This window comes from Anticarsia gemmatalis, chromosome 20 (assembly GCF_050436995.1).
Source record: "Anticarsia gemmatalis isolate Benzon Research Colony breed Stoneville strain chromosome 20, ilAntGemm2 primary, whole genome shotgun sequence".
Lineage (NCBI taxonomy): Eukaryota > Metazoa > Arthropoda > Insecta > Lepidoptera > Erebidae > Anticarsia > Anticarsia gemmatalis.
In genome coordinates this window covers 8,442,041-8,463,702 of record NC_134764.1, presented here as the reverse complement: position 1 = coordinate 8,463,702, position 21,662 = coordinate 8,442,041, and the positions used below count along the sequence as shown (strand labels likewise).

Sequence of the window (21,662 nt, the reverse complement as noted above, 5' to 3'; positions counted from 1 at the left end):
TAAATAGTACTATATCAGTGTGCGAGGATATAACGGCCAACCTTGCGATTCCAGAGATATCCTCATTTTTCATGTCAGCTCCATACAAAATTTTCTTAAAAAAATTATAACTCATCCATTTGTACACAGAATTGCTTCATATAACATTTTTTGGAACAGCAATGATCAGCAGAAGTCATTTCGAGCAAAAAAAATTACATTTAAGACATCGAGATTCTATGTCTTCTAGAGCCGATTTTCGATCCACCGTGCGGCGGCGGACACCTCGCCCGCGACGAAAAAACAACGCGGCGCCTCGGCGGGGCGGAGCCCGGTCGAGCGGGGCGCGCGCGCGCCCCTCGCCGCGCCATTGGGCGGCGCGCGGCGGGAGGGGTGTCGCGCGCGGCGCCGCCGGCGGCCAGTCGTTTGACGCCTGCCGCGCGAGCGGGTGTCGCCACGGGACGAGCGAGTGTCGAGCCGCCGGCCGGCGCTTATGGACGTTGCATGAGCGGGCGCGAGCGCCGCTGGAGCCGTCGGTCCCGCCGGCCGTGGAGCGCGCGCCGTGGGCCCCGGGCGGCGCGGGCATGCGCTTCGAGGGCGCGGAGCGGCGCGACGCCGTCGCGTTCCACCCGCTGCTGGCGCCGCGGCCGAGCGACTTCTCGGTGTCGGCGCTGCTGACGGCGGGCGCGCTGCCGCCGCCCCCCTACTTGCCGGCCGCACTGGCCGCCGCCGCCGCGCTGTCCGCGCCCTGTCCGCTGCTCAAGCCGCCGCCGCCGCCGTATGCGCCGCTGCCTCCAGACGACGACGGCGTCGTCGACGACCCCAAGGTGACCCTCGAGGGCAAGGACCTCTGGGAGAAGTTCCACAAGCTGGGCACCGAGATGGTGATCACCAAGAGTGGCAGGTCAGTACGGAGGCGCGCCGCCGCTCGCTGCCGGCGCCTGTGTCGTGGTGACGTGCCAATGTGTGTTGTGTGTGATATGAACCGGCAGTAGGAGCGTCTCCCGCGGTAAGTGACCTCATCACCGGCGCCTGTCTCTCGCCCCTAGTCCTCCCTGTGGCCACAGTGCTCCCCGGCACGGCTCTACCGCTCTACTCGGCCTCACCGAGCGCGGCCGACACTCACATGGGCTTGTTTACCAAAACAATTACAAGTTAGGCCTTTTTGCGCGCTCACTCGCGGTCCTAGCAGTTACCCCTCGATCACTATGAGCGATAAATAATGAGGCGAGCATTCTGGAGTGAAAACAAATATCAAAATAATGAGAGCTAAATACATCGGAGCTATGCGTCCGTTATTTCAGTAACTCCGGCTCACGGGTCACGCTATTACGTCACATTGCTTAAATAATTGCCACCAAAAGCAACTATAATTTTCAACGTAGCTAGTTAATTAATTAGATTTTTTGTTCTGAAGAAACCACTCGCTATGTGTGTCACATTACTATACGTTACTCATGACAGCTAAAATAACTTTGTGAACGACACGAAAAACTTGTGAAAACTTTCCATATTTACAAAATAAAGTATAATTTGTTTGTTTAACGACGTACGTGTTCACGGAGGAAGGGTTGACACGACATAGGCGTATTTTTTCGCCAAAAACTAGCATCCGTCGGTACGTGTTGTCGCATTAATTACCGCTCGACAGACAAAATGCTCGTTTTATTGTAATATCTAATTTATTCGTGGGTGTTTGTTAAAAATATGTCTTCCTAACTTTGGCGATGTAGTTGTGAAATAGAAATACATAATTAAGAAGTTTATCGTTGTAAGTTTTACGACAGAGATTTAGGTTTGAGCGTTTACAGAAAAGACTTGTTTAAAATGAGCACATTTCGTATTAAAAAGCAAAATAAAACGTTCTTAAACGAATAAATGTTTACTTTTAAACTTTTCGAAATGTTTCAAACAATTTTTTACGTTACTACAGAGTTCATTAATGTGTTTTTCGACGAAACAAGATTCAATAATGAGCCGCGAGCCAATGATTTATTCACGTTTTATTCGTGAATGTTTATTTTGATTAATACCTGTGTAAAATGCATGTGACAGGCAATTCACAATGGTTATGCAAATAAAACAACCAGTAATAAATGATATTATGCATATTAATGCCAGCTTTCATGACATTGCGATGAGCTTCTACCTATTTATTAAAGATAAACAGGTATTCTTGGATATTAAATATAATAATAGTTTAAAAAAACAAACAATTTAAATTCATAACATTTTTTAAATTATTTTTAGAAAAAAAAACTTTTAACGCGGGAGTTATTTTTTTTTTTGAAGCAAAGGTATCTATGTCCATACGGCCTATGGTCACTTTAACTAATAAATGTAACAAAAATCTCTGTTGTCGTGTTAACTAAGAATTATAGTCCAATATGTATAGTGCGTGAAGTTTTATGTGTTTTAGGTACCTCTACATTTCGTACCTAACATGTAATAAAATAACTGTGACACGCACATCACTACAAATTTATTTGACATGAACACTGACACGCGAAAATTTTCAATGTCCCGACACTATAAATAAGATTAAAATGTAATTTTATTGTAGCACTATAAAATAAAGTATTTTTGTTTGATTAAATAAGTTTGCAATACCGAGAATATGTCTTTTTCGCGCTTAAAATTAAATGAAAAATATATATTATAAACAGGTAAGATTTGTATGTATGTTTAAATAACGAATTCGCTCAAAAAGTACAGTACCGATTTAAAAAATTCGTTTCAATGCTACAATATCACAGAATAATATAGGCTATTTTATTTGCAAGAAAAAATAAAGTACCCCGTAGGACGCCGGGGCGGGCCGCTAGAAAAATTTAACATAGGTAGATTATTTAAACAACAAATATACTTACTAATTTATAATAATAAAAAATAAATAAAATATTTAATTGCAAAACTTTGTTCCACCACACCACATTACACATGCATCATAACATTTGTTTGCAGAAAAGGATACAAAAAAAATCTTAATAGCTATGAATAACAGCAAAGAAAAGTTTCATAGGTAATGTTGACTATCATAACTCCTGATACTAGGCAACGAGCCTACCCTGTAGGGAATTTGTCAGCTTAATTTTATACATTATTATTTAGGCAACAACTTTATAAAGATCAACAAAATCACAAAAAAAATGCTTGGTAATAACCGTTTAATCCCTAACAAACATAATATTACGTCTTTTTCCCATATTGGTAGAGGCCTACCAATATGGGAATGAGATATGATGTATATTCTGTGTTTCACAAGATTATACATCAAACTAATCAATTTGAAGTTCGATATTGTGATGTGACCTATGTTAGTTACTTTCACGAAAAAACTAGGCGCATTTTAATGAAATTTAGTACACCGATAGCTTATCTACAACTTACTCCTGCTTTCAGAGTACATTTAGCGGTAGTTTATCTATTTTATATTTTTTATATGACTTAAAACGCTATTGAATATATAAACTACCGCTAAATGTACTCAGAAACCGGGGGTTAGACTAACAAAACGGTTCTTAAACCGGAAAATCTTTTCACGCGGTCAAAGTTAATAATAAAAGTATTGTGTATGTTTCTTACTAACGTTATAAATAGAAAAGTTTTGTGTGGTTTCCCAACAACTTAATACAATTGGTAGTAAACCTTCAGTAGAACATTATATAATGATTTATAACCCAGTTGTAAACGTAACCGAAATAACATTATGTACATGAATGAAGGACTTCAAGAATCGTATTGTAATGCCACTCACACACAATTTAATCAAAAGTGATTTAGCATTTTAGTAAGAATTATATTCTTTTGTTTCCAATGAAATATGGAAGGTCTAAAAAACCGTTGTTTGATATTTTATCTCCTTGTAATACGAAGGTTAATAAACTCGCTTGTTTATCTATAAATTATAATATCTTAAAATATTATGAATAATTTTATCGTTCTTCCATTCATATAATTTCAAATTAGGTATATTTTAAGTTCATTCTAAAATCGTAGTAGTTCATTCAATAAATCACTTGGATACACAAATACATTATTTGGAATTCGAATAACAAATATTGGCCATACCAAACTTGAACGACAAAATAAAGAAATCGCCGAATATGCGCTATACCTTAATTTAAAAAAGACATAAGTTACAATACATTTCTTCAATCTTACACTTTTCTTCCGCTAAGGTAGAATTATGTTGCTCATATCTCCCAACTTTTGAAAATAGCACACTACTATTATTTTTTCACGCTGATTTAACAAAATGTCGTCCAGAATAAAGATAGTTTCCAAAACAAAATACCGGCAAAGGAAAACGGGAAGAGCCAAAGGGTAACACTTAACTACATCAAGGGTTAAAATACATTTCAGCCCCGAATTTGAGTGAAAAGTGAGACATTTTTGTTGTGAGCACTCCCGTGAAACCTTTCAAAGAAAAAAAAATATGGCCCCAAAAAACTTCCTCCGGGAAGACTGGGGAGGTTTTTTTTACTTATTTTTGAAGGGATAGGAACTTTCTGGAAAATCAGCGGACAATTTAAGTACTTCGGAAGTTCAAGGACTTGTGATATTGTTTTTATTTTTGACACAAACTGTATTATTGGGAACCCTTTCGTTGATTGGTGTCCTCCTTAAAATTATAAGTGGAATTTGTTATTCTTTCTTACAAAGAAACACACTTTTGGAGTAAGACAACTTATTTATTCAGTGAAAAATGATATTATAAACAAAGAATAGTAGTTTGTGAAGTATTATACCAGTGATTTCTTTAAAGTAATCTATCTTCGGGATGCTTAAATCAGTTGGTGTTAAATTACCTTCAGCAATCTAACCGTGAAAGCGTAACCAAGAATTTTAGCATTCAAAATGATGTATGTGTATTTAATAGAGCACCGTCTTACTACTACGCTTAGGTCCTCATTATTTACAAATAGTATAAGACCTTTACCGTTCGGCTAAGAGTGATTTCATACAACTCAAAAACTGGCAAAAACGTGAGTTTTCATTACAATGATTTCCTTTAAAAATAATTTAACTGGAAAACTCTTCTTCTCTTACTGCTAAAACTATGATAGTACGAGATCCGACCGCGTGATTTATACATTCACATGTTTGATTAATAAAATATAATTTTTATCGATATTTATAACTAAACCAATGCAGATCCGCAAAGGTGGCCATCCAAATTTGGCCGCAATTAATTTTAATTAAAATGTAATTAATTATTTATTGTTGAACAATTACGTTCACTTGTTTTTGTTAAAAAATATATTTCATTAGAAAGAAATATACCTGAGATACCGAGAAAGTTCAAGGTGCCATCCCTCACTTGGCCGCAACCTAATGTCAGCCAGGTGTAAACAGGTATAATTTCGTTAAATATATACGTTCATAATGTATTGTCATGTTATACATACCAAATTGAAGATTAATTCTTTCCCTACATGATGAGATATAGGTGCCTATGCAAAAATGCCCGCAAATAGTAACTGCCAACGATTAAAGATAAATAAAAGCGAGAGAAACTTAAGATAAACACGTCATGTCGAATAAAGATAGAGCATGCCAGTTGCTTGTCGTTTTCATGCTACTGCGCATGCGTCCATAGATAAGGTGCTCAACTAGTAGCGCGCGTATTTGCTTGGAGTTTAAAATACTCCAAAAATTAAGCAGTAAAAATAATATGTCATAATAATTAATCTACCAAACTAGTGTTTTCAATATTTTTTAATTATATTCAACTAAAACAATATTTTTTAACTGTGAAACGTCATTTTAAATATAAAATTTATCTTTTAAATAAATTTTTGTTTTATTACAATTTTCAACAATATTAAGTTTCGATTATTTTCGGTCTTCATAAAAAATGTCATAAAAATTACTATCCAAACCAGTATTTTTTTTTTTTTATTATATCCAACTCAAACAATAACTTTGAACTGTAAGGCACTTGTCCCACCAACAGCGAGTAAACGATTAACTATCGACCATTTTCTCGCTCAAGAAACGCACAATAGATATAACATTCCGTGTAAATAAAAGAGATGCATAACAAATAGTTAATCGCTGACTGTTCACACTGCCGGCGACGACTCGCTTTGGCGACTTCCCATTTGGTAAACCTCAAATTATACCTACTAAAAAGGTGCGTTTGGTAAACATTTCGTTACTTCATACATTTAATCCTATTTAGTAAACTATGTTAGTATTGTTATTTTTGTACGGTACAGTCGGTGTGAAATTAATGTTGAAGTGTTTAAAAGTTTGAAAGTCTTAAGACAAAATCTCGACCATCAAAAAGAAAAAAGAAAGGTATTCGTTGAGGTTTACCAAATGGGAACTTTACCAAATGGCAAGTAGCCCTCGCTTTACTAGTTTTGTTGCTAAGCGACAAGCTGTCAAAAATGGACTCGCCCAACGATTAGGACCACGAAGTAATAAAAATAACTGGAAGAATCACTAAGAAAAATATATCAAATAAATTCATACTTTACTGCTCGTTAATAGAGTTTACTTTTGTTTAGTTTTAATGTCTGTTCGAAAAACAGACTCGAGTGAGACTTACTTTTAAGGGCCTTTGTCCCTCTCTAACAGTTTCCACTGTATAATGTTTGTAACTTATGGTGGTAATTTTAAGATTATTACTGAATTTAAATTCGGTAATTGTTGTTTCATTAAACAGAATTTTGGTATAAAAACAATCAAAAGTAGTTTTACACATTATTTATTACTCTTGATGCACACTAAGGACAGTTTGTATCTTGAAAATGTTATAATTGTTAGTGATCCTTCCAGTTAGTACTAATTCTTCAATGATTAGAACACACGCCGAGAGAGCAACAAGCTGTCATTGAACAACTACGCACTCGCTCCCCGCGGCACGCCAACTCGTTACTCGTTCATCGTCGGCGGTGGGACAAGTGCCTAAGACGTTAATTTGAATCTACATTAAAATTTATCTTTATACACAAATGTTTTTCTTATTTTTATTTTCATCAATATAAAGTTTCGTTTATTTTCCTTGAATCCTTGATTAAAGAACTGAATTAAAAAGTTTAAGTTCAAGCTTAAGTTTCTCTCGCTTTTATTTATCTTTAATCGTTGGCAGTCACTATTTGCGGGCATTTTTGCATAGGCACCTATATCTCATCATGTAGGGAAAGAATTAATCTTCAATTTGGTATGTATAACATGACAATACATTATGAACGTATATATTTAACGAAATTATACCTGTTTACACCTGGCTGACATTAGGTTGCGGCCAAGTGAGGGATGGCACCTTGAACTTTCTCGGTATCTCAGGTATAATTCTTTCTAATGAAATATATTTTTTAACAAAAACAAGTGAACGTAATTGTTCAACAATAAATAATTAATTACATTTTAATTAAAATTAATTGCGGCCAAATTTGGATGGCCACCTTTGCGGATCTGCATTGGTTTAGTTATAAATATCGATAAAAATTATATTTTATTAATCAAACATGTGAACGTATAAATCACGCGGTCGGATCTTAGACTATGACAATACAAGTTTTCTTCCCAATAATTTCTTTAATAAAAAAGACCCCTTTCTGTATTAAAAGTATGATAATTTCTTATCCACAAAATTAGGGCTACAAAATCAAAGGTACCAGTGGCTAAAAACAATCATATCTCGATTGTCGAACAGAAAACTCAGAAGCAAATGATCTCTCAAGCACATATAATTATTATCGACGTTTTAACCGTCTCTTATCAACCATACGGTATCATTACATACTAGCTGTCATGTTACAAAATGACATGTTACAACCATAGACAAATATTTGATTAGATGACGTGTTTTTTTTACTCTATGGTTGAAATATGGCCGCCTTTAACACGGCTCGCTGCAGTTTTTTTTTTAATTAGGCGGCAATTATTTTTTCTGTTTGTTTTTTTTTTTAAATGAGTTAATTTTTACGCTGACTTGTTGAGTTGTAACTGTTTTTTGCTGTAACTACAGATTTCTATAATATTTGAAGATAAAAATCGGAAAATTAGAATTTTATTTTTGCGTCCATGTTGAATTTTTGACGCGGGAAATAAATGTTTTTTTACACGTGTGAGATGTAAATTGTAGTAATAAAATAACATTGAATGAAATGCACAAAAATATTGACTAAAGTGAGCACACAATTTAGCACTTCTAAAATATTTTTGCTATAAAACCTGAATAAAACTAAACTTTATTTCGGACGGTTTTTCGGAACAACGCTTCTAAAACTGTATTTGCCTCTTTTATCGTGTTTTTCGGGTCGCTTTGAAACAAAAAGATTTATTTGAACGACATAATTCATAGATTTTTATTTTCTACCATGGGTTTTTATAAAAATCAATCGTATCGATTCTCAACCAATTTTTTAAATAAAAAATATTACTTCTAAAGGTCGTCCTCTGTTAGTGGCTGTATGTATGCAAAAACTTCTTTGCCTATACCACCATAAATAAGACTTTAAAAGTTATAAAAAAACTTTTATCTTTTAAAATTTCGCCTACACACTTTCAAATATCTTACTCCATTTATATCTAAGTCAAACTACAAAATTGTATGCTCAATTCAATACAATTACGCCACAGCATATCAATAATGTGTATTTTATAAGCAAAGCACTAAAATTATAGTACTAGTTATATTTAAAATTGATCATAATCGTGGTCGACACGGCGGACACCGTTATAATCACTTAATAACTATATAAATACATACAATATATTATGTATGTATGTATATCTGTATATTAGACTAGTAGAACCACGCGGATTCGCTTGCTTGTTATAATTAATTTTAGAGTCTATCGGAAATCAAATTTGAAAGAAATCTTCACTGTTCGAGCTGATATTAAGTAATAAATTTTGTTAAAGTTTGGTAAAGTGATAGGTTTTTACCCCGGAGAAGGATATAGACGAATAAATACTTAACTTATAAACAACTAAAACAAAGGAGAGCGGAGCCAGCATAAGCTTACCAATATAACTTCCTATCTCCCTAGCAAGTTGTTGTTGAAATCGTCTCAGCAGTTCTGGAGATTACAACACAAAAAACAGAAGTTTTTATTTACAGCTTTACAATTAAAATATAACTATGTATCTATGTAAATTTTCATTGTACATACAGAGATATGATAAATGATAACTTTTCATAAAAGACAGGTGCGGCACTTGTATTCAAGCAATAAGCATGTATGAAACGATGTATGAATGTGGATGAAATACAAAAAAAGTATGTACCTAGTGTATGAAACTTATGTGTGGTTACTTGTTTCTCTTTTGAGCAAAACCGTTCGAATCTTTTTTGGTAATATTTTACACGGATAGATTATTTGATTAAGGCGGAAAACTTTTTTTACCCTGAAAATTTATCCGCTTATTGATCATGAGGTTTCGGGTTCGATTCCCGTGTCGGGTAAATTACTTTAAGTTGTTTTTAATTCCTGTAAGATATTGATTTGAGTTTGGTAACAAGGTGTCCCTTATAACAAGGGACTTAGGTACGCTGTTTATTTTGAAACATATGTGAAAGAAACATCTGTCAAAACTTTCGAAAATAACAGGCGTGATATTATGTATGTATGAAATAAAATTTAACATACATACATACATACAGACAGACAGACAGAATTGCAAGTAGAATATATTATTATTTATAAATATAGCCCACAATGTTGCATTACTATCTCACATTATGCAAACAACATGTCCGCTACTTCACATTTATATGAAGTATTTAATTGTACATCGTGTTTGAGTTCATTTATCTTTGTTGTATTGTTATGTGTTATAGGGTAGGCAGAAAACTGTCAATGTGTGAGTTGGTTTTTCAAGTGAACATAGCTAGAATAGCTTAAGGAATTAGGAGGAAAGATAGGTTTCGGTAGTCTGTAATATAAATTTAGTTATAAGAACGAGTTTTTAAGTCTTTAGTCTATAAGAAGGTGGTTAACTTATTTATGCTTCAGTTTTGAGCACTGATTTTTCTGTAATTTGTAGCATAAATTGAGTGATAAAAACGAATTTTGAAGTCTTTAGTCTAGGTAGAGGCTAAAGATATATAGTTAACTTATTTGTGCTTCACTTTTGAACACAGATTTTTTTTTAATATCTGATTTGGTTCCACGCTGGCCAATGAGCCGGTTGGGAACTTTGTATCCCTTCAAAACTGTGTTAAAGAGCACTTATTTATGTTAAGTTGTATCATAATGTTTATTATTAAATTTACTTCACTCTTTTTACAAGTGATAATTATTTCTAACACACAACTTTGAAAACATATTCGTAGCACCTTGGGTTTTGAGATCACCACGCTTGTCGCACTGAAAACTATATAATATTTGGATACATAAAGTTCATATTGTTCATAAATAAATATACTAGCTTCTCTATATTATACTAAACGAACAGAAAATATCAATACAAGCAGGAAAATACTTCAAAATAATATTTTTTCCAATAACATTCTATGTCAGTAAAATAAAAGGCTCGCGAGTAACCGCCACTTGTGCCACGAAAATTACAGGTTTGGTTCAAATTACTGCATTATACGTATAGCATTATGCAATTGTACTAACAATCGAGTCTTTGAACGTTATAAAATGAATACTAATATTATAATGAGACTGTTTATTTGTTTGTTTATTTGTACACAACTAGCTGACTCGCGTGAAATTTGGAAAAACCAAGAAAAAAATTATGAATAAAAAAAATGGGCAGATATTGTCAAGACGGATGAATAAGTTGCAGGCAAATGCTAGTACTAGCAAAATAAAGAAATTTCACCCATTACTGTCCCACTGCTGGGCAAAGGTCTCCTCCCGAAATGAGTGATTAGGCCTTGAGTACACCACGCTGATTTCGATTCCTGTAAAACTCTTTATAAACTTTTAGGCATGCAAGGTTTCAGCATGACGCTTTCTTTTACCGTTTCTACATAATTGTATAAGAAAAAATCCCACTTTTTAACCCATGACTGTCCCTCTGCTGGGCAAGATTTTCTTAAAAAAAATAGCGAGCCTAAAGTTCGGGTTGGGGATATTGCATACCCTCAAGAAATGTCTAAAAGAATTTTTAGGCATGGTTTCATAACAATTTTCTTTTGCATCTCAACATAATTTTAACGAAAGATATAACTGCAATGTATATGAAACAATGCGCAATAAAACAAGTTATTAATAAACTCATATTATTATTATATTATTGACACTACTACCAATTAAAATGGCGTCGAACAATTAGAAATAGTATCATCACAAGATTTATAGCTGACGTACTATTAATTTAAGTTCTAAAGGTTAAATTACTCTTTAGTGGGAAAATGGCGCCAATGATAACTAACATACAATCATACATACATATTATCATACAAATAAATATAATAAATAATCGTACTACTCCAGCAAGTTTCCTGTAAGAATAAGGGAGGATTTAAGCCCTGTATACTACTTTTACAATTGAGAGTTGGTAAATCGGTTTTCTGCGGAAAATCTTAGGATTTACCACAGTTCGGGCTTTTACAGTAACATATACATACACAACGCAAGCCTCATAATTGTAAAGACTTTAAAACTATAACGACTTTTTCTCTGAGAGTAATGAAATTCTCTACCTTGGTTGAGAGTCGCCTATAGTCTCAATTACCGCAGTACTTCAGCTATTTGTTTGTCTAATTAGTTCTAATCCCTCCATTGCTTTCTAGGTTTTTCAGGTCTCAAATAAAAGTCTAGTAATGCCTACACCAATATAGCTCTACCAATAACGTCTTTAGCGCAAAAATCGTGTGTCCACCATAAAACCATGAATGTACGAAAAAAATACATGCGGCAAAAGAGTTATGATGATACAAGTACGCACAATAATTACCAGATCCACGTAAACGAGCGTCGTACATCGTTGTCGAGGGCCATAGGTTTCTTTTTTGCCCACGAACTGAACGGATAGAGGATATTAAATTACCTTCGCGTGATTTTTTATTAGCTATAAGTATTTTTTACTAGTTTACACAATGACTTAAGAGTTACTACATATTAGGTCGGGGAAAAGTCTTTTCGCATTATAGCATGTATGAACTTGTAATAAAATCTCTTTGGCTTCAAGAATCACAAATGAGTACACGGTTCATTAGGTTTCTTTCAGTGCGCTCGTGAGGTACCCAAATATCGAACTTTTTTGTGCAGAGAAAAGATTTTATTACAAGTTCATACATACTTTAATGCGAAAAGACTCTTTCCCGGCCTAATATAATCACGCCTGTTTAGGCAGTGTGTGAGATACACCTACAACCTATTGCCATTTGCCGGGCACGTTACTAAACTCCGGGCTACTATTAAGAAATATTCTAATATGAATTAGAAAATACCAATACTTTGGCCGACCCGGGTCTCGGACCTGAGACCGTGAAACCGTAGGATACGCGACCGATTTATCAAAAGATTAAAGCGCAATTTCCATTTAAATAGTAATTTATTAAAAACGCTGACGCTTTTTTCACAATTTTGTATGATTCTTGTATGTAATAAAATACGATATTATTGTGGAAATCCTAACTTCATTCTAACCATAATGAATTAACACAATTAAATAAAAAAACTAAACAATACAAATGACGTCACAAACATAAGTAAAAAAGTAAACGTTAATTTATTCTTCCAAAGAAATACATTCGATTTCTATCCTCCATCTTTTTCTTGCTTACGTGCGACCCTGTGCGTGCGAGAGGGACAGATATACAACTTGTTTAGTCGGCTACTTGGTAAGTAATTAAGTATGGACTAGTGCGATTATTGTGGCAAGGCGTTCATAAATTAATAGGACAGTCTTCATGAAATCTATATAAATAAAATTTCATCAGCGAAATGTATTTAAACCTATAATTTTTGAAGAACTAAATTGGATAATTAATTTGTATGGGATCGATGGGATCACAATCCCACGGGAATGGGATCAACGGGATTAAATTGCGCTATACCAGGATGGAGTCGGGCCAGTCCGCCTTAGTATAAAACGAAATCGCTTGTATGCTTGGATCTTTAAAACTACACAACGGATTTTGATGTGTTTTTTAATAGATAGAGTTATTCAAGAGGAAGGTTAATGTATCGAAATTGTAAAGGGTTATTTATTGTAAAAAAACGTTTAAAACCGAGCAAAGCCTGGGCCAGCCACTAAATACATATAAGACTGGGTGTTGAATACAATTGTATATATTTACATGAATACAAAAAAGTGTATAATTTTAATTCTAATTTGTAAGTGACGGTATTTTTTAGTTGTTTAATTAAGTATGTTTTTTTAATTTTAATTAATTTGAAGTTGACAAGTGCTTTTGGAGGTTGTATTTAGTAATATATTATACTGTAATACAAAATTTGAAAAAGATTTTTTTTTTTTTACTTTTTATCGTTGTATTTTCGTACTTCAGATAGGGTGGTTGCACAGATAAAAAATAGCTATAACCAGCTTTCTAACTTGTTCACTAATATCTTGTCCTTACCATATACCGAAATGTCCAGCAAATTGGATAATAAGTCTGGTTGACGACATCGATTTTCGATAAAATAAAAAATGAATTCCCAGAAAAAAAAATGCAGCGGTCGAATATAATATAATAATACACTATGTATTATATCAATATTATTTGCACTGAACCATTTTACAAATTAATACATCAAAACAAAAAAATGTAATCAAAAACTTTCAGAATGAGGACCCAAACTGTTCTAGAAAGTTCAAAATCATGGTAGCCCTAAATCCAGACCAGTCTAGACTGAAATGGGCACAGCTAGACAAGTATTAGCGACAGTCGCTAATACACCGGCACAGTTTAAGTGCACCTTTACTAATGATTTAACAGGATTTAACATGTTAATGTCTGACTTACCGTTTGAGTGCTGGCTTTCGTGAGGTAGTTGAGATAGGGAGGTCGATTTTTGGGTTAAGTTTAGTATGAAACTTTATAGACTTTGCTTCGGTTCGAAATAAAGACTTTGATAGGTATTTTTTTTAGGTTTGTAGAGTAATTATAATAAAATTTAGTTCAGTCTATTTCTGTCCTACGGCTGGGCTTGGGTTTTCTATAAATGAGGGAACCTCCTCTCGGAATGAGGAAGGGGTTAGGTCTTAAGTCTACCACGCTGGGCAAAAGTGCATCATTTTTACATCCTATCAAAAGCTATTTTGAGTTACAGTTGTCGAAGTTATTGCCAGTATCACTGCGACTAAGTTTAAGGTCTGAAAGGTGCTTTTAAAAACCGAAGATTATTATTGAAAAAAAAAGTAAAAATCTTTATATAAAAAAAAAGTACACGATAATAAAAATATTATGCAACCTCTTTGGCATTAAAAATTTTGACACACAATCCTACCAACCTAACAAACACTAATGACAGGTAGTACCAACCTAAGCACACATTCGCGTGTCATACCCTCCCAGCGATAATGTTGTGTAATTAACACAACGTACCGGCTCTAACATTAAATATAATTGGCGTTTCATTATCTTTAGATAAACACTCATGGCGGATTTGTTCTACAAGTACAATAAACAAACATATATTTTTGTAGTGGTTTGTGTAGCTACCCATCCGAGTAGTAGAGAGTTTAAGCATAAGGTTACATGCCAATACCTTTTCAAAATTATGTATGTTATATTAGAAATAATGATCAACTAAATTAATGGTAAATATAACACCCCTATTTTTGCGTCGGAAAAGAAATTTTCTCAAGATACATCTTGAGGAAACCTTGCATGCTTGAGAGTTCTATAAACAGTTCTTGATTGATTTGGTTCATCATGGATTCTCTGAACCTTTGACAGATTAATCTGTTATTTTTTATAAATTTATCTCCCAGATAGTCTATTTGTCAATATGATAATATAAAGAGGTACAAAACTCTGTTCTCTCTCTCTCATCGTATGGTTAGTGGTCAACCTAGTGTCAAAGTTGTTCAGCCGCCCGAAGGCCTTTGACGTGGCTTAGCGACTGTTATCTTAACTGACAACAACCGAGACCGACTTTTTACGTGCCCTCCGAAGCACGGAGACGCCCAGTTCAAATTACCACTATGCAGTCACCCATGCATTTCTGTTCATGTTCAACTAATAAAACAAAATTGATTTAAATCAACACAACAACTAATTACAGTAAACATCAGTTAATTAAAGTACCTACTTTGATAACAGTATCAGTGTTTACAAGTAGGTGTCGTCACAAAATGGCGACCACCGTGAATTTGTTCTGCTTGGCTGGACAACGCAGCTGATTTTATAAGGACTTGCTAGAACCTAGCCCTGTTTGATGTGGTTTGAAAAATATGTCAATTTTAACACTAAAATGATTATCTTCTTATATTACTGTTATTTGTTAGTTAAGATTGTTTGCTATACTTAAGTTTAGGAGTTAGAAAAATATACCGAAAAATTCATCAACTTTTTTTTAATTTGGTATTTCTGGAGTTGGTTATTAGACGTTTAATTAGCTACAAATGAACGACAGATAAAAATAAATAATTTCCATATAATATTCTCGATATTTTTTTCTTTTTAAATCCAGATTCTTTACAACGCACATCTGTATGTTTTACTTTTACACCAAAACATCATAACTAATTTGAATAAAATTTGGCAGGGTCAGGAATATAGTCTATATTTTTCCTCAAAAATACCTGCAAGCGTAGCCTCTAGTTAAAAAGAAACACCTATTTAATATACACAGCTGTCGTCTCTTGGAAAGAGTTTTCTTTCATTCTCAGATGTCGGAAAATTGTTACAATTGCTGTATTCACGCGAGTGTATCAGCACATCGGAGTGGTGGCTAATTAATTGTTTTACTGCATGCCATAGTATGCTCGCTTTTGTTAAGGTTAGTATAGATTGATTGTGCGATTACGCAGAGCAAACGCGTTGAAATCTTCGTGAGTTTGGATAGATGTTTAGTTGTTGAGTTGAGCGTCTTTGAATCTGGTTTTTAACTGTTTTTATGTCAATTTTTCTTTTTCATTGTGTTGGATAGAAAAGTCTTCATGACTCCCTGGTTTTCAAATATCTCGTTGGTAAATTTCATTTAAGAACCCACCAGCTGGGTTAACTTAAAATGGTAAAATAGACAGGCTTTTACTTTTATATTTTAAGTAAGTAAAGATTAGAATAGTTTTTTTTTTGTATTTAGTGAGAAATATCGTATCTAGTTAGAAACAGTTGTGTGTCGCACGTTTTCCGCATGATCGTGTGAAACTCCTTAACTTTCTCAGCAGCACATAACATTCCCTGACACTGAGACCAAATAAAGACAAGATTTATCTGTTGTTTTATACAGAGTGATGTTTTATAGCACAAAACTTTTAAAACGGAAATCTGAAACTAGATACCATTAGAAAATCATAACGTTTAGTTCTAGGATCTTTTCCCTATTATATCTGTGATTGAATTTGTCAAGGTATTTTGTATACAAGGGAATGACAAAGCTACATTTCTTTATTTCGGGAATTCCATGTATGAACAAACTTCTTAATTTTAAATTTTGTAATCCTCCGTCACCCGTGCACCTTGCGTCCAAGGCACTCGACTAAGTTGTAGTAATTAACAAATAACATGAAACTCTAGCTTTACAAAATTTACAAAAAAAAGAGGAACAATTAGCGAGGACTATATTAGGATAGAAGTTTACTATATTTTTATTTCTTTAAGTATATCTAGTAAGTTTTTTATAAAGCCTAATTTGATGGCTCTAGCGCTGCGTGGGAGATTCTAATTGGATTTCGATGTATGAAGTCTTAAAATCTTCATTATATTAATTAATATTATTAAACCAAGATAGGAAACTTTTAGGCGACTGAGCCAATTAATCACGTTCAGAAAAACCGCCTAATTGTGATATAACGCGAATTAAAATGGTCATATTTATAATGTTAACTGGTTGTGTGATCCAAGTAGTAGATGATTGCAGATCTCGAAGATTTGCAGGCTTAATTCCAGAGTAAAGCAAAGTGCAATACTAGGTGTGTTCCTCTGGGATGCTCACCCCAAATTGGGGTTAAATTTAAAATGTCTTTATATGTCTTTATTAGATGTATAACATATGTTTTTTTAGATGTCTTTATAAAAGCCCAGAGTTTGGTTACTTGCATAGTATTTGGCAGTTAACTCACGTCCTATTGACAGACCAACATTATACAACGAAATGTTAGTGTATTTGACATCTCTGTCTACACCTAAGAGAAAAAAAGTAGTAAAATATATTTACCTTTACCTACAGATATAAAAATCAGACTAATAATATTCAGAGAAAGTAAACGTGACTAAGAAAATGACTCAACATGAAACAATCGCGAATTTTAATGAAATCGTGTCAATCTAACCTCTGAATATAAAATGTAGTTAGTACGGTTGAATAAAAAATGATTACAATGACATCTAGGAACATAGGTACCGCAGCCTCGCGTGATTCAGGCTAGACTTGTGCTAGACTTTTTATCTGTCCGCAAGGCTGAAATGTAGGACGTTTTTGTCGGTCTTAGAAAATGGCTTCCCTAATTTTTATTTACGTTTTTTGTTCAAAGATTTGATTAAAATATTATAATTTTGAGTATATTTTGCGTTAATACAAATAAAATAGTAGTTAGGCCATTACTGTCCCACAGCTGGGCAAGTGTGAAGTGTCTCTTTCGGGAATGCAGAAGGGGTTTGGTTTCAGTCCACTAACTGCGTAACTTTGCATTTCTTTAGATATATATTTAGAAACTCTCAGGGGTGCAAGGTTTCATCACAATGTATTCCTTCATCGTTAGAACAAGTGCTAATTATTTGTAATAGGTACATTCACACAACTAATGATAATATCAGCTCTATTTTTAAATTCATCAATAAATTACAGACGAAAACTATTTCTAAATAAAAATAAAAAATTAAAAATAGTAAAACTCTAGGTGGCTTCGTAAACGCGTTGCACAAGGGGAATAGGTAATGCAGTCCGTTTGCGGAGGCAGCGACGCCTCGGGTGACGTTTTCAAATGTTTAGAACGAAATAGGATGAATGTGGTGTGCCTTTGCCGATTTTTTAAATTCGAATGTAATTCATTTGACATGTTTATGACATTTAGGTGATATTGCCACTTTGATTTTTTTTTTTGGAAATGAATCTTTATTTAAATTATGGTTACGTTTTAATTATTATAGTAATTTAAAAGCAAGTAATGTATTGGCTATGTACTTATATAGTAGTACAAAAGTAAGTTATTGTGAATAATTGTTGTTTACTTCACTGACTATTCACCTATAAGACTAAAAAACGTAACGAAACATTAATAAATCAGTAATCTGAACCAAGTTTCCTGTTTTATCCAACACCAGTCACGCGTAAAATTGTATTTGTACTAACATTCATGAATTCCAACGATATCTTCACAAAAACAGTATTATCTAACTCAAACGCTATTTTCTCCGTACAATTAATATTAAAACTCATTTGTGCGAAACCTGTCTTGACTCTGTCAATATTAATTAGAGCTAGCAACACTACTAGTTGTTTATGTAGTGTGAAAACTTTTTTTTCGTTACGCTTCGGTTGGTAGCACTGGGTACCGATTCTATGTGGCAAATAAGTACAATACATTAAGTTGTAAACGTTATCATTTACTAAGAGTTAAGAGTATAGAACATTAAGTTGTTACTTTGTCATTTTCAAAAGATAAGATGTAATTACTTAATAAGAAAATTATAGGTCTTGAAAAAGCTTTTTGTAAAAACTATAAATTCCACACTGCACTTCCACTCTTGCACAATTTAAATGGCAGAAAGTCTCAAATGATAAATAGAAAAAATTACAAGATGTCATAAAATTAAGTGTTTCAAATGTTCGTATTCATAAGTGTATTTAAAATAACTAGTTCAATAACCTTACTTACTAAAAAAGAGCCATTGTAAAACACAAAATCTGACCGTTTATGCCAAATTTCTGTACCACATCTAGCCAAATTAAACTAACAAACTTCATTATGCAGTTCATTCACTCAGTCATACCTGAGCATAGACTAAGTACGCTTTAAGTCTATGGTACTGAGAATTATTTTCCCGCCTTTCCTCTATCTTATCGCTGACGTTTTATACTTTTTATACGATTTCCGTAAATAACCAACACCGGCTGTTTAAATATTTGAAATAATAGTAGCGTGTGCTATTCCGTAACGGGGCAATAAAATTTTCTTAAATTAGGTTTAAAAATTAAAATTACGCGTTTTTAATGTTTTTTTTTTGTTTATCTAACAATTATTGCGTGGAATGTGGTTGCGTTCTTGTTATTTGATTATGGAACGAAAGTTTTTTTTATGGTAACACTTTTTAAATGCTTAATTGCTTGTGTGGAGTTCCTCTTTCTCTCGTGGAATATTAAAAGTGAAACAACTATTTGTGGATCACACATATCTTATTATTTTCTGCGTGGGAATCGAACCTAGGACCACCAAGATTAACATGGTAGATTTGTATGAGAAGTAATTATGAGTGATATCAGTGAATCAATTAGATTTAACGTGATTATTCGTATTACATCTCCCCACCGCACAGATAAGTGAAACGACAGAGTTTCTGCCCGCGCCCTCGTTCTCAGTAGAGGCACCACGATACAACGAGTTTCAGGACCTTTCTGAAAGAAAATGCAATATAACTTATTTGAAATTTACGTATCATATATGTATTACAAATCTTATTAAAAAAAAACTTAAAGGTAAGTTAAGAAAACCATTAAATGCCATTTAAAAATGCATAATCATACATCTCCGCATCGCTTTCCTCGGCGAACTCCGGTCCACTGCGTGTTTAGAAGACTGGCAGCATTCCAATTCAACGTGGCAATACTACCAGTCTTCTCTTCTGTAAGTCTTGCAGCATTGCCATTTAATGTTGAATGGCCATGCTACCAGTCTTCTAGGCACAAAGTAGTCTGGAGTTTGGTTACCTACCCAGTATATCGCAATATGTTCGCCTATTACACAGAACTAACATTGTTAATGGCGAAACGCGGGTACTTCATACACTTTTGAACAAATACATTATCCATAATTTCCCGTACCGTGTAGAGACCGTTTTGTTGCGGAGAGGGAACCGAAACCACGATTAGGGGACACGATACGACGCTCTCTCGTTAATTACCGTCGAGGAAATCTACATCGTTCATACATATTCTGTTTAATCTTATTTTTCACAAGGTTTTTAAGGTATCTTTAAGCTATTTTATGAAGGTTTTTTTATTGTGTTTGTGGACCAGTGGTTTACGTATCGGCCCAATAAGCACAGCAATTAGTTAAATATATGAGCAGTAGTGTATACGACTTCTTACTACCATATCCCCAGGTTCGATACCCGAAATGGCAAAGTGAAGAATATTCTCATGGTCCAACTTTTCAAACGTGCTAACATGCCTTTCTGTCTACACCATCGCCTGATTGCGTCTTTATCCCTAAGCTAGTGAACTGATTAGGATGAAATTTTGTACTAATCTCTTTTGAACCCCTAGAAAAAGTAATACAAAAACTATGCTGGAATATACTCAGCGGGGATGGAGTCTTCTTTTCTGATAGAATGGTACTTTAGAAAATAATATATCAGTGTATAACTAAAGTAATTAACTATCATCCGGTGCAGTATAGATAATTATCAATTATCATTAAGATCGTTAGTGTTTTGCAAAAACTGTAAGATGCCGTACGATGCGACACTTTTACTAGCTCCATTGAGAAAAAGCGGGCAAGTGCGAGTTGAAAACTCAACGCGGTTCCGTAGAATTTATATAAAGTAGCTAATACTCATGACAGCCTTTGTGGTTTGCTTTACCCAGTGCTTGGACACTGCTGCAGCTCTTTATACTCTAACAATTAAATAGAGAACCCTGTGTGCAAGATTCGCGGCTGGTGAACGCTTACAAAATTCAGAATTTAGAACATCTTTAACCCGCAAGCAGAAGCTACGTAGCCTGTTTAATACAGCTTCTTTATTTTAAAGACATAATTTTGGTAAAAATCGCATACATACAATGAATTGAGTGTAAACGTAGATTTAAGACAGTATGTTTACAATCCATCCCTCTACCAACTACAGAAAACTTGACAACTATAGAAATTTTGACGCACACACAACACGACAAACAAACATACAGATCTATAATATCAACCGTAGGATAAGAAGGCTTTATCTACGGAACCCCAAAACCCTCAGGATACCCTAGACGCATTCGGAATACCAAATCAAAACGATCCAGATCTCGTCTCAGTTAATTACACTTCTTGTGCAAGGGCATCCATCTTGTTTTTAGTCACACATACTTACTTACAATGTATTGTACGATGACGTTTAAGTTAAATCCGAAATTATAAATGCGAAAGTTTATGAACAGTTTGTTACTTATTAGCTCTTAAACTACAAAATTGACTTTTAAGGAATTTGGTAGAATTTTTGCATCGAAAAATCTTTTTGCGCGGACGAAATCGTTTGCACAAGTTACATGCGAAAGTTTATCTGCCTTCACAGTCAAACAGGACAAGACTAATTTTGATGAAATACAACATAAACAAAGTTGAAGGACGGGGAATAAACATTTTTTTTTTCAAATATTTCCCCTTGAACTGCTTAAATAGGCGATATTTTTTTACACAAACGGAGCTTACCAACTCTTCTAGTTTAC

At 34.2% G+C, this 21,662-nt stretch overlaps 1 protein-coding gene across 8 annotated transcripts in view; it reads left to right on the top strand.

Annotated features, from left to right (window-relative positions):
• The first annotated feature begins 203 nt into the window (after positions 1–203).
• The window catches only part of bi (T-box transcription factor bifid), a 104,057-nt gene continuing 82,598 nt past the window's right edge, over positions 204–21,662 (top strand). For all 8 annotated transcript variants that reach the window (XM_076127365.1, XM_076127364.1, XM_076127359.1 and 5 more), the window contains exon 1: positions 204–883. In XM_076127365.1, the coding sequence (XP_075983480.1) occupies positions 219–883 (665 nt within the window). In that variant the 5' untranslated portion in view covers positions 204–218. The remainder of the gene's footprint in view (positions 884–21,662) is intronic.